At 41.3% G+C, this 14,249-nt stretch overlaps 1 protein-coding gene across 19 annotated transcripts in view; it reads left to right on the top strand.

The window, feature by feature from the left end:
- The window catches only part of SYNE1 (spectrin repeat containing nuclear envelope protein 1), a 503,306-nt gene that overhangs the window by 288,699 nt on the left and 200,358 nt on the right, over window positions 1-14,249 (top strand). For all 19 annotated transcript variants that reach the window (XM_024997066.2, XM_024997067.2, XM_059889951.1 and 16 more), the window contains 7 exons: window positions 1,829-3,989; window positions 5,371-5,708; window positions 6,352-6,496; window positions 7,164-7,382; window positions 8,162-8,421; window positions 9,853-10,018; window positions 10,359-10,514. In XM_024997066.2, the coding sequence (XP_024852834.1) occupies window positions 1,829-3,989; window positions 5,371-5,708; window positions 6,352-6,496; window positions 7,164-7,382; window positions 8,162-8,421; window positions 9,853-10,018; window positions 10,359-10,514 (3,445 nt within the window). The remainder of the gene's footprint in view (window positions 1-1,828; window positions 3,990-5,370; window positions 5,709-6,351; window positions 6,497-7,163; window positions 7,383-8,161; window positions 8,422-9,852; window positions 10,019-10,358; window positions 10,515-14,249) is intronic.

Genomic DNA, 14,249 nt, shown 5'->3' with positions numbered 1-14,249 from the left:
GTACTTGTGGTATTCTAGAACTTAGTGAATAATCTGATGGCTCAGATGGTCAAAAGTCTGCCTGCAATACAGGAGACCTGGGTTTAATCCCTGGGCTGGGAAGATCCCCTGGAGAAGGAAATGGCTACCCACTCCAGTATTCTTGCCTGGGAAATCCACGGACAGAGGAGCCTGGAAAGCTGCAGTCTATAGAATCACAGAATCAGACATGACTAAGCGACTAACACTATTTGATTTTATAGCAACTGAACACCTCTTACTTTTCTTTGAAAAGGATTCCCTCACCACCCCCCACCCACATACACAGAGTCATATATAGAAATCTTTGTGTAATTCTGATCACTATGATTTATTAAAATCTGTACTTTTTCTGCCCAGATTTAGTAATTTGTAGCAATTAAAACTTAAAACATATTTTAGGTGTAATTCAATCTTGGGTTTTTTGTTTATGTGGTTTCTGTTTTAGGGGAAGTACACTACTTTCTGATGTGTTTACTTTTTCTTGATGCTCAACATTTTATTAGTCTTTGGGATAAATCCAGTGTCAGCAAAAGCCTGTATTTCAGACTGACAGTAGCACCTGGGTCTGGTTAACCCACAAACATGACAGACTTCATATGTCCATGGCAACCCACTCCAGTATTCTTGCCTGGAGAATCCCCATGGACAGAGGAGCCTGGCAGGCTACCGTCCATAGGGTTGCAAAGTGTCAGACAGAACTGGGTGACTAAGAGCAGTACAATATGTCTCAAATGGAAGTCATCATATACTCTCCCAACACTCTTCCTCATACTTCAGAACTAATATTGTTTTGTAAGTGAAAAAGATTCTAAGATTCAGTTTTTCTCATATGTGTCTTGTAGTCAACAGAATGAGAATTCTTTGCATTTCACACTTACTTTCAAAGCTTCTAATGATATATAAAAAATATCTGAGTTATACCAATGAGCAGCTGTTAGAGTCATTGTTTATAGCTTGCTGCTGCTGCTGCTGCTAAGTCGCCTCAGTCGTGTCCGATCCTGTGCGACCCCATAGACGGCAGCCCACCAGGCTCCCCCGTTCCTGGGATTCTCCAGGCAAGAACATTGGAGTGGGTTGCCATTTCCTTCTCCAATGCATGAAAGTGAAAAGTGAAAGTGAAAGTGAAGTCGTGTCCGACTCGACTATTCCCGACCCCATGGACTGCAGCCTACCAGGCTCCTCTGTCCATGGGATTCCACATGGCATATTGTCTACCACTGATTGCTGGAACTTCTCTCAGGAAAGCACAGAAATCACAGATCACTTAGTGCCTTTCAGTGCCATTGTCACGAATGCAGTAGATCAGTATTTCTCAGTATTTTGTGTTTCCACAAATCATCAAGGGGTCTTGTTACCATGCAAATGCTGTTCTGTTGATGAGAGCCAGAGGAAGAAGCTATAAGTACATGTCAGATGTGATGAGAGGGCAGCCGTAGCTAAAAGATGAAGAGCAGAAAAGTATCCAGGCAAACTATCTTGGTTCAACTTCTGCTATGGAAATATATGGGTCTTATATTCTATAATGGAGAAGGAAATGGCAACCCACTCCAGTATTCTTGCTTGGAGAATCCCATGAATAGGGGAGCCTTGTGGGCTACAGTCCATGGGGCCACAAAGAGTTGGACACAACTGAGTTACTAACACTATATTTCATAGTAACTACAGAATCTCTGTCAATAAGCCATGAATTGAGTAACTCTAAGCTAAGAACACCCACTTAAAGAAGATGGTAATGTGCAATTTAACATGATACAAACAAGCACAGATATGGACTAAAATTAACTTGACTTTATGTGCTTTAATATAGATCTGATGCAGAGAGTACAGCTGTTCACCTGGAAGCTTTGAAAAAGTTGGCCCTGGCATTGCAGGAGAGAAAGAAGGCCATTGAAGATCTGAAAGAGCAAAAGCAGAAAATGATAGAACATCTGAATTTAGATGACAAAGAATTAGTCAAAGAACAGACGAGTCACCTTGAACAACGCTGGTTTCAGCTAGAGGACCTCGTTAAAAGAAAAATCCAAGTGTCCATCACCAACCTGGAGGAGCTCAGTGTGGTTCGGTCCAGGTTTCAGGAGCTGATGGAGTGGGCAGAAGAGCAACAGCCCAACATCGCCGAGGCCCTTAAGCAGAGCCCCCCACCTGACATGGCTCAGAACCTGCTCATGGATCACCTTGCCATTTGCAGCGAACTGGAGGCCAAACAGATGCTCTTGAAGTCTCTCACGAAGGATGCTGACAGGGTGATGGCTGATCTTGGCCTCAAGGAGAGGCAGATAATCCAGAAGGCACTGTCTGATGCACAAAGACACGTGAGCAGTCTCAGCGACTTAGTGGGCCAAAGACGAAAGTACTTCAACAAGGCTTTGTCCGAGAAAACCCAGTTTCTCATGGCGGTGTTCCAGGCGACCAGCCAGATTCAGCAACACGAGCACAAGATAATGTTCCGTGAACATATCTGCCTGCTACCGGATGACGTGAGCAAACAGGTGAAAACATGTAAGAGTGCACAAGCCAGCCTCAAGACTTACCAAAACGAGGTCACTGGACTTTGGGCCCAGGGTCGCGAGTTAATGAAAGGAGTCACAGAGCAGGAAAAGAGTGAGATACTAGGGAAGCTCCAGGAATTGCAGAGCGTCTATGACACCGTTTTACAAAAGTGCAGCCATCGGCTACAAGAGCTGGAGAAAAATCTGGTTTCTAGGAAGCATTTTAAGGAAGATTTTGATAAAGCCTGTCACTGGCTCAAACAAGCAGATATCATTACTTTTCCTGAGATCAATCTAATGAATGAGACTGCTGAGCTGCACACACAGCTGGCCAAATACAAACACATTCTCGAACAGTCTCCAGAATATGAAAACCTCCTACTTTCCCTTCAGAGAACTGGACAGGCCATCCTGCCCACGCTGAATGAAGTGGACCATTCCTACCTCGACGAAAAGCTCCATGCACTGCCCCTGCAGTTTAATGTGATCGTTGACTTGGCTAAAGACAAGTTCTATAAAGTCCAAGAGGCGATGCTGGCTCGGAAAGAATACGCCTCCTTGATCGAGTTGACAAGCCAGTCTCTGCGTGACCTTGAAGACCAGTTCTCCAGGATGAGCCAAATCCCTGGCCACCTGAGCGTCGAAGAGGCTATGTCTCTTCAGGATGGCTGGCGAGCTCTGGGGGGCGAGGTGGCAGGCCTCACCAAAGCCGTGGATGAACTGAACCAGAAGAAAGAAAGTTTTCGCAGCACCGGGCAGCCATGGCAACCGGACAAGATGCCACAGCTCATCACCCTGTACCACAGGCTGAAGCGACAGACAGAACAGAGGGTGAGCTTCTTAGAAGACACCACCAGTGTTTACCAGGAACACGAGAAGATGTGCCTCCAGCTAGAGAAACAGCTAGAGGCTGTGAGGATGGAGCAGTCCAAGGTGAACGAGGAGACACTGCCCGCAGAGGAGAAGCTCAAAGTGTATCACTCCCTGGCCGGAAGCCTCCAGAACTCCGGAATTCTCCTAAAACGTGTCACCAGGCATCTCGAAGATCTCATTTCACATCTTGACCCCGCAGCTTACGAGAAAGCCAAGCATCAGCTCCAGGCCTGGCAGGAGGAGTTAAAACTGCTCACCTCTGCCATTGGCGCGACAGTGACGGAGTGTGAGAGCCGCATGGTGCAGAGTAGAGACTTGCAGACAGAGCTGAGCCGCTCCCTGGAGTGGCTGCGGAGCGTGGAGGCAGCCCTGAGTGGACCACTGTGCCTGGACCCGAACCTGCGGGACATCCAAGAGGAGATCAGAAAGGTCCAGATCCATCAGGAAGAGGTGCAGTCCAGCCTGAGGATAATGAATGCGCTGAGTAACAAGGAGAAGGAGAAATTCACGAGAGCCAAGGAGCTGATCTCCGCCGACTTACAGTGCACGCTGGCTGAGCTCTCAGAGCTGGATGGGGCCCTGCAGGAAGCTCTCCGCACCAGACAGGTGGGTGCCATGGGGCTTCTGCTCCATTTTTCTCACTTTGCTTCTTTGTAAACAGGTGTGGGGCTTCCCTGGCAGCTCACCTGGTAAAGAATCTGCCTGCAAGGCGGGAGACCTGGGTTTGATCCCTGGGTTGGGAAGATTCCCCTAGAGGAGGGCATGCCAACCCACTTCAGCATTCTTGCCTGGAGAATCCCCATGGACAGAGGAGCCTGGTGGGCTACAGTCCATGGGGCTGCAAAGAGTCAGGCATGAAGCGAGCAACTAACAACAGTAGCAAACAGGTGTGAGTTTTTATGTTCATGGTATTCATTTCAAGTGATTTCCATGTTAATATGACTTTCGTTTTAACACAGGAACACCTTGGTTCTCCCTCTCCTTTTGGAGAGGTAATAAATAATAAAGTGGGTGCTAAATTGCTTCAGTTATGTCCAACTCTGTACGACCCTACGGACCTTAGCCTGCCCAAAAGTTTACCTGCTTTAATACCTTGGCCCATTTCCCCCACATCTGTTCTCAGTCCTTCTGATTCTATGGAATTTCAACCAGCCAAAATATTCCAAGATGTGTATTTTTTTTTAATTCATTCATCTGTGGATGGACACTTAGGTTATTTCTATACCTTGACTATTGTAAATAGCTCTGGTATGAACATGAAAGTGCAGATTTCTCTTTGAGGTAATGATTTTGTTTTCTTTGGATAGATACCCAGGAGTGAGACTGCTGGATCATATTGGTGGTTGATTTCTTGAGGAGTTTCCACACTGTTTTCCATAGTGGTTATACCAGCTTACATTCCCACTGGTATTGTTATACTCCTTCCTACCTGAGGAACTGGGTCTTCCCAGGTGGCACAGAGGTGAAGAATCTGCCTGCCATTGCAAGGAGATGCTAGAGATGTGGGTTCACTCCCTGGATCGGGAAGATTCTGGAGGAGGAAATGGCAACCCACTCCAGTATTCTTGTCTGGAAAATTACATGTGCAGAAGAGCCTGGTGGGCTACAGTCCATGGGAGTGCAAAGAGTCAAATGTGACTGAGAACACACATCCTACCTAAGGCATTATTTCACTTTGGTGAATATTCATTCTGCCACATATTGCTAAGCATTATACTTTTTCTTTAGAGAGAGGACATTTCAGAACCATCATAAATTTCTGTTCTATGATCTTTCTTGTTTATTTTAACTGAGATGATAAAATTATAACAAGAAGAGCTGGAGGGAAAGCAGAGATTAATAAAAAACAAATGTCACCAGCTTATCAATTCACTTGCAGACATACCACCATGAGACTGAGATCTGAAAATAAATGGAATGTGTAAACTATTTTCGGGAAACACATGGCAAACGAGCGCTTATTGTGTTTGCTCTTGCTGTTTTTCAGACTACCTTGACTCAAATATACAGTCAGTGTCAAAGGTTCTATCAAGTGTTTCAAGCTGCTAACGACTGGCTTGAGGATGCTCATGAAATGTTACAACTGACAGGCAATGGCCTAGATGTGGAGAGTGCGGAGGAGAGTCTCAAAAGCCACATGGAATTTTTTAGTGCAGAGGATCAGTTCCACAGCAATCTGGAAGAGCTTCAAGGCCTGGTAGCCAACCTGGACCCACTCATCAAGCCGACTGGAAAAGAGGACCTAGCACAGAAAATGGCCTCCCTGGAAGAGAAGAGCCAGACGATAATGCAGGATTCACATGCCCAGTTAGAGCTCTTGCAGAGGTACAGAAATTACTTTGTTTTCTATACTCTAGTGAAATGGGTTTTCACATGGAAAATTTGAATCCATAAAGGATGTACATGGGCTTCCCTGGTGGCTCAAATGATAAAGAATCTGCCTGCAATGCAGGAGACCTGGGTTTGATCTCTGGGTCGGGAAGATCTCCTGGAGAAGGGAAGGGCTATGCACTCCAGTATTCTTGCCTAGAGAGTTCCATGGACAGAAAAGCCTGCTGGGCTACAGTCTGTGGGGTCGCAAAGAGTCAGAATGACTGAGTGACTAACACACTAAGGAGGTACACCAGGGTTTCACTGAAGGCTTAGATGGTAAGGAATCTGCCTGCAATGCAGGAGACTGGGGTTTGATCCCTGGGTTGGGAAGATCCTCCGGAGAAGGGAATGGTAACTCACTCCAGTATTCTTGCCTGGGAAATCCCACAGACAGAGGAGCCTGGTGGGTTACAGTCCATGGGGTCACAAAGAGTCAGACATGACTGAGCAACTAAGAAGGAGCAGGAGCCCAAGGATGTAGATTATCATGTAAATTCATTCTCTTGAGTATCCCTAGACATGTTGACCTCAGAGCTCTTGCATAGAAATGTGTGGTTTTAAGTTGTCTCTTGACTTTTGTTGGATTTTTTTCAAGATGTGCAGCTCAATGGCAGGATTATCAGAAAGCAAGGGAGGAGGTTATTGAATTGATGAATGAAGCTGAAAAGAAATTGTCTGAGTTTTCTTTATTGAAGACTTCTTCCAGTCACGAAGCAGAAGAAAAATGGTCAGAACATAAGGTTAGTTTGCTGCTGTTGTTTTTAATACTTTTGTCATTGTAGCTGTAACAGGTCTTTGCACTGTGGTAGTTCAAGAAACAAGGCAATAAATCCTCGTTCCCACGAGGGCTTCTTAAACAAAAAAAGGATGTGTTCAACCACATTTCAGAGCAATTTTAACTTAATTAAGTGCTGTCACTCATTTAGCATTCCACTGGAAAAGCATAGCTAGCTTTAAAAAGGTACATTCAGAGAAATTTGCTTCTGATAAGATGTGACACAGTAGATTTCAGTAAATACTTTCTGATGTAACTTAGATTACTTCAAATGAAATTCAAAAGTTAACAACTTGAGTTTCACTCATATATCACAGCAATATAAAGTTGAATGTGACATACTTAAATATTAAATTCTGTTCACTTATACTTTTGCTAATTTAAAAAAATGGGATAATGTCATTCAGATAGATAGCATGTCAACTTTTTAATAAGTATGCACTGTACTGCTTTAGAAAACTCATGCCTAACTCAATTACAAATTAAATGTAAAAGTAAGAATTAACAGAGGAAAATAAATGTATGTAGGAACATTTTCTTTTGCAGGTGATTTTGGACTTTACCAAAATCTGTTGAGTTTTTGAAAAAAATCATCTCTCCCTTCAACTTCTTTTCTCCTGTTCCCACTCCAGGCTTTAGTGTCAGTAATAAACTCTTTCCATGAGAAAATCGTGGCTTTAGAGGGTAAAGCTTCAGAACTGGAAAGAACCGGAAATGATGCCAGCAAAGCAGCCATAAGCAGGTCAACAACAGCTGTCTGGCAGCGTTGGACGCGGCTCCGCGCTGTGGCCCAGGACCAGGAGAAGTTACTGGAAGATGCAGTGGATGAGTGGACGAGCTTTAACAATAAGGTAATCACCATTACTGATGGGCTCAAAGTAGTGTCTCCTCACTGATGAGAATGTATCTTGAAAGCAATGTTTTGTCCCCTTTTTGAAATTGGCTTTATGAAAGTAAAAAGCCTTTTTAAAAAAATCTCTATCTCCATGACTTGAAAACCAAATCATGAAATAAAATACATAATGCAGTGTGCAATTCGGTCCCAAGTCCAGGCCCATTTATTTTAATAAGAAAGAAAGAAACCAAGCAATTGCATATTGAGAGGAGAGCAAGCCGATTTTGCCCCATTTGTGGGGTTCCTAGTGAAATTTTCTTTCCTGGCCCTGAAAAAGTGCAAAACACTTTGTCTTTCCATGAAATAAGGAAGAAATTTAACTCATTTCTCAAATCATATTTAATATCTTCTATTTTTTAAACAAGGTTCAGTGTTTTAAGCCACATCTTCCTTTGTGACTCAAAGGCACATATTCATGTTAACATAAATATTGAGAAGAGTCTTTCTCTTACCTGTTTAGTAAAAAATAAAATTAAACCCTTTTCTATGTTATGAAGTCCCTGATTGCCCTAACATTATTTTGAGATTAAATCTTGAAACCCAGAATAATAGAAGTGGTCTTTTCTTCCATGTTAAGAGAATTGTTCATGTTTTAGCTTCCCAAGGTTTAGAGTTGACACCATCGTCTCTACTGTGCATCAGTGTTTTAGTGTCAAATGTGGCATTTGTTGGAATAGTCCTCTCTTTTTCATTTTATTTACTTTTGAACTTCATAGTGTGTGCATTTGTCATCAGGTTAAAAAAGCCTCTGAAGTGATTGATCAGCTGCAAGATAAATTACCGGGAAGCTCAGCAGAGAAGGCCTCAAAAGCAGAACTCGTAACTCTTCTTGAATACCATGACACATTCATCCTGGAGCTGGAACGGCAACAGTTGGCCTTAGGGATGCTGCGGCAGCAAGCGCTGAGCATGCTCCAGGATGGAGTCACACCATCCCCTGGGGGAGAGCCACCCACGGTGCAGGAGATCACAGCCATGCAGGACCGGTGCCTGAAGTAACTATACACCTGCCCTCATTCTCTGTTTCTAAACGTGGCCATGACCCAAAGGGGCAAATGGAGTCTTGGGGGAGCTCCACCATGCCGCCTTAAAGACATGGGGATCTGTTCCTATCATCCTTGCTATCTAGCACATATCGAGTCATATTAGAAATGTAGTGATGAAGCACACAGATTCAATCTCTACCTTCAGGCAGTTTGCAGTCAAGCAGCAGAGGTAGACAGCTAAAGATACATTTAGGTGAAGTATTTAAAGGAAGCTAAGTGAAATCAAAGCAGAGGCAATTAACCTAGGAGAGGAGTCAAATCAGGCTTCCCCTCAGAAGGGATATTTAAGTTGAAAACTAAGCAGGTTTGAACCAGCCAATGAGGTAGGAGGAGAGTTCTGAAGACAAGGAAACAGCAAGTAAGCCAGCTTGGTAGTAAGCACTTTTAAGGAACTCTTGGGTTATGGGGTAATTCATGAGAGATGAAGCTTGAAAGGTTAACAGTTGGGAGATATTGAGATTTGGTTTTGATAAATCTTGATTACTCAGTGGCTAAATTGGATAACAGAGACATTAGAGCAAGGATGATACCAAAGTCCAGGTAAATAAGAGTTATTTACTGATACTGAATGTAGAGAAAGTTAATCTTAATGATATATAACCAGCTGGATTTACTTATTGGACCAAAGAGGAAATGTCACTGTATAGTTCAACTCCTGAATTGACTAATATTATGTGTGCTTAGTTGCTCAGTCATGTCTGACTCTTTGCGACACCATGGACAGCAGCTCACCAGGCTCCTCTGTCCGTGGGGATTCTCCAGGCAAGAAGACTGAAGGAGGTTGCCAGGCCCTAGTAATATATCACTCATATGTATCCCACATTCACCCCTTCAATTATAGATGAATTCAGGATAATCTGACTCCACTTATTCAGACTTTGCAACCAAATTATGTCAATTCAAATAAAGACTTATAATTTGGATGCTGAGCATTATTAGTCATACAATATCCAAAATTTGATTCTTTATTTAAAGGCTAGTCTCTAATAGGCACAAATATTCCAATTATACATTAATTTTTAGGGCTGATGATTCTGTACCATATAAGTAGATTTCCAAAGAGGAAATTTAAAAAAATCAGACGATCTCCAGGTTATTTTAGACAGGAAAATGGATTGCAGTGTAGTGGCATGGGAGTATGTCAGCTCTCCATTTTCCAGGAATAAATCATTCACTTCACATTAAGTGTATTCTTGTTGTATTTAAAGTCAGTTTAAATGTTACTGAAAATTATCTGGCAGTTTGGGGGAAGTGTCTTTACTTGGAAAAAAATAGAAGGTTTTACTTTTTAACGTCTGTTTTTGACAATATGATGTCATGTACTGGAGGTTTCCTTTCATTTCAATCCATGTCTGCTTTCTCCCCTTAATGTTTCTAAAGCATGCAGGAGAAAGTCAAGAAGAACGGGAAGATAGTAAAGCAAGAGCTCAAGGAACGAGAAGTGGTGGAGACACGCATCAGTTCAGTAAAATCTTGGGTTCAGGAAACGAAGGAATACTTGGGGAATCCAACAATAGAAATAGATGCTCAACTTGAAGAACTTAAGGTACAAAATTAATTCCCTAGACTCATCATTTAAAAAAACAGTGCTAATTTTAATCAGATATTCTTGTTTATATTCAATGAGATATTAAAGTGAAATCTTTTAGAAATGTTTTACGTGAAAGGCTCTTAGTGTTAGTTCATTGGACATTCTTTTGTTCCATGTAAAGTGGACATGCTTCTTATTTAGAGACTAAGGAAATGTTTGTTTTTTGTAAATGTGTTTCTCTAATTTTACACTTAATCCAATTTTGAGGAACCATACATATCCTTGTTTCTGTACGTGTAAAAATCAATTTCCTTATCTGGCTCCTAGAAATTTCCTATGTTGATATTTCCTTCAGATTCTCCTAACAGAAGCCATAAATCACCAACAGAATGTTGAAAAAATGGCTGAAGAACAGAAGAATAAGTACCTTGGTCTTTATACTATATTACCTTCTGAACTCTCCCTTCAGCTAGCTGAAGTGGCTTTGGACTTAGGAACTACCCATGATCAGGTAAACCTACAGTCAAGAAAGAGTAGCTTTCCATTCTTTATTGTCTCAGTACTCTTGTGTAACAGTGCAGGATTTTCAGTCATGTCTTCATGGAAACAGAGTTAAAAAACAGATCAGTATTAAACAATAATATTAAATTAAAGGTTTTATTCATAGGTGAGAAGCATATGAAATGATATTAAATGTAAACAATAACGTCAAACATTAAAGATAATTTTTATGATTTCCTTAACCTTTCCCCCCAAAAATAATTACTCAAAGAAACAAAGAAAGCAAGATATATTTCATGTATTCAACAAATATTTATTGAGTACCCAGAGTCTGCCAGGCACTCTTCTATTTGTTATTTTAGTTCAGTGGTTCAGCACGATGTAGTAGATGAAGATATTTGAATAAAAGGAAAACAGTTAAAAATAAAGTAGAATCAGGAATGAGATTTTTATCCAAAATTCATGCTGTAAGGTCCTGTATTTTATCTAGAGGAAGGTCTGTCAGTCTAACTTCCAAACAATCAAGGAAGGGAATGAAACATAATACATGTATATATATATATATATATATTTTTTTTTTTTTAAATCTTTTCTTTTTAAGGAAAGTGATACATAGCCATTCATAATACTTAGAACAGGGAGATTTTTATATTAGACCTCATAAGGAGGACACACTTCCATGTATTTCATGAAAATAGCTTCAGTAGCATCTGTATGCAAACATAATGGGTTTTAAGACCTTCTTGGTGGCCCAACGTTAAAGCAATTTAGTTAAAACTGGTCAGTAGAAAAAAGAGAAGACAGTTCTAAACTGCTACACAAAATGGAAAGTAGTATTGCACTATGGAAACTGTAACATCATGCAAGTGTGCTGCGCCTTTTGAACTTGCCAGTGTATGATGCAATGTGTTTAAAAATTCTCATCAAAATCCAATTCTATTGTATCATGCATTTGACCTAAATTAAAATGCTATTTTCTGTTTTAAATATTTAATTTACTTATTTGGTTTTTCTTCTTAGACTTTGGAGGGTTTGTCAGGAAGGATGACTTGTCAAGTTCAGATCTTAAAAAAAGAAGTTCAAATCTCATTTTTTTTAACCCCTCTGGATAAATTTCCCTATTATAAAATTATTCACATGCATTCCATTTATGTTAGCACTCAACTTAAAATAATGAAATTTTAAAAAAAGGTATTCATTTCTTGATATATTTCCTTGCTACTGAGGAGATTTTACTTTGGCCACATGATGTGAAGAGCCAACTCACTGGAAAGGACCCTGATGCTAGGAAAGATTGAGGGCAGAAAGAGAAGGGGGCGACAGAGGGTGAGATGGCTGAATGGCGTCACCAACTCGATGGACATGAGTTTGAGCAAGCTCCAGGAGATGGTGAATGACAGGGAACCTTGGCGTGATGCAGTCCTTGGGGTCACAAAGAGTCAGACAGGACTTCATAACTGAACAACAACCACAAAGGAGATCTGATTTGACAAAACATCTACTTCTGCCTCATTGACTATGCTAAAGCCTTTGACTGTGTGCATCACAACAAACTGGAGAATTCTTAAAAAGATGGGAATACCAGACCACCTTACCTGCCTTCTGAAAAATCTGTATTCAGGTCAAGAAGCAACAGTTAGAACTGGACAGAGAACAAAAACTTGTTCCGGATTGGGAAAGGAGTAGACTTGCTTATTTAACTTATATGCTGAGTACATCATGCGAAAGGGTAGGCTGGATGAAGCAGAAGCTGGAATCAAGATTGCTGGGAAAGACATCAATAACCTTAGATATGCAGATGGTACCACCCTTATGGCAGAAAGAGGAATTAAAGAGCCTCTTGATGAAGGTGAAAGAGGACAGTGAAAAAGCTGGCTTAAAACTCAACATTCAAAAAAACAAAGATCATGGAATCTGGTCCCATCATTTCATGGCAAATAGATGGGGAAAAAATAGAAACAGTGAGAGACTTTATTTTCTTGGGCTCCAAAATCACTGCAGATGGTGACTGCAACCATGAAATTAAAAGATGCTTGTTCCTTGGAAGAAAAGCTGAGAGAGTCAATTCTTAGGCAAACTGATAAGAAGTCTAGGGTCCTGGAGGAGGAGAAAGGGGCCTGGGGTTCTCAAGGAGGAGGAGGAAAAGACAAACTTAATTTTTTTTTCTCTACATTCCTTAGTCTTAGTCACATAAAATGTTTTTTTTTTTTCTTCTTCTTCTTTAAGCCTAGAACTGATGATTATACAACAAACAACTCAGTTTATTGTGTACTAGGGATTATACAACAATGTATCCTGCTTGAGGACAGTTTTTCCTTCCTGAAAACCTTCTGACTAATCCTGAAATCTTAAAATGTAAATTATGGGAGTGGGTCTAGTAGGATCTTTCTATTGTTAAGTTCTAATCCTGTTATACTAAAATTTAAATTGTGGGAGTGGGTCTGGTCAAGTTTTAAAACTTGAGGCATTTTTTTGATTTATTGTAATAACTGCAAGGAGATCCAACCAGTCCAACCTAAAGGAGATCAGTCCTGGGTGTTCATTGGAAGGACTGATGCTGAAGCTGAAACTCCAATACTTTGGCCACCTCATGCAAAGAGTTGACTCATTGGAAAAGACCCTGATGTTGGGAGGGATTGAGGGCAGGAGGAGAAGGGGATGAGAGAGGATGAGATGGCTGGATGGCATCACCGACTCGATGGACATGAGTTTGGGTAAACTCTGGGAGTTGGTGATGGACAGGGAGGCCTGGCATGCTGCGATTCATGGGCTCTCAAAGAGTCAGACATGACTAAGCAACTGAACTGAACTGAACTGAATAAGTAATTTAAAAAGTATATAACTCCCTTGCTAACACTAGTGAAGGGGGCATTCTCCGTCCCACTTCTGATGTCTATGTCCGAACCTTTCTCTGTCCCTTTTTACTTTAATAAAACTCCGCTACACAAAAGCTCTTGAGTGATCAAGCCTGGTCTCTGGTTCCGAAGTTAATTCTTCTTTGGAGATCAGGAATCCGATACTGTTCACTGTAAGCTATCAAAGCTATGACAACCTAGACAGGATATTAAAAAGCAGAGACATTATTTGCCAACAAAAGTCCATCTAGTCAAAGCTATGGTTTTTCCAGTAGTCATGTATGGATGTGAGAGTTAGACCATAAAGGAGGCTCAGCGCTGAAGAATCGATGCTTTTGTACTGTGGTGTTGGAGAAGACTCTTGAGAGTCCCTTGGACTGCAAGGAGTACCAACCTGTCCATCCTAAAGGAAATCAGTCCTGAATATTCATTGGAAACACTGATGCTGAAGCTAAAGCTCCAATACTTTGGCCACCTGAGGCGAAGAACTGATTCATTGGAAAAGAACCTGATTCTGAGAAAGATTGAAAGCCACGATGGAGGATGAGATGGTTGGATGGCATCACCAAGTCAATGGACATGAGTTTGAGCAGGCTTCAGGAGTTGGTGAAGGACAGGGAAGCCTGGCGTGCTGCAGTCCATGATGTTGCAAAAAATCAGACACGACTGAGTGACTGAACAACAACAATATATTACAAAATGAGCAGCACAGTAAATCTAGTTAGTATTCAAAACTACATATAGTTGTAAAATTTTTTCATGTGATGAAAACTTTTAAGAACTACTCGCTTAACAACCTTCAAGTATACAACATAGGAATGTTAACTACAATCCCCACGCTACTATATATTACATCCCCAGACTTAAAGATATTTTTAAAGGCCTTTCAT

Source organism: Bos taurus, chromosome 9 (assembly GCF_002263795.3).
Source record: "Bos taurus isolate L1 Dominette 01449 registration number 42190680 breed Hereford chromosome 9, ARS-UCD2.0, whole genome shotgun sequence".
NCBI classification, from domain to species: Eukaryota; Metazoa; Chordata; class Mammalia; order Artiodactyla; family Bovidae; genus Bos; species Bos taurus.
Note: the sequence above shows the minus strand (reverse complement) of the source record. Positions and strands in the feature narration are given on the sequence as shown.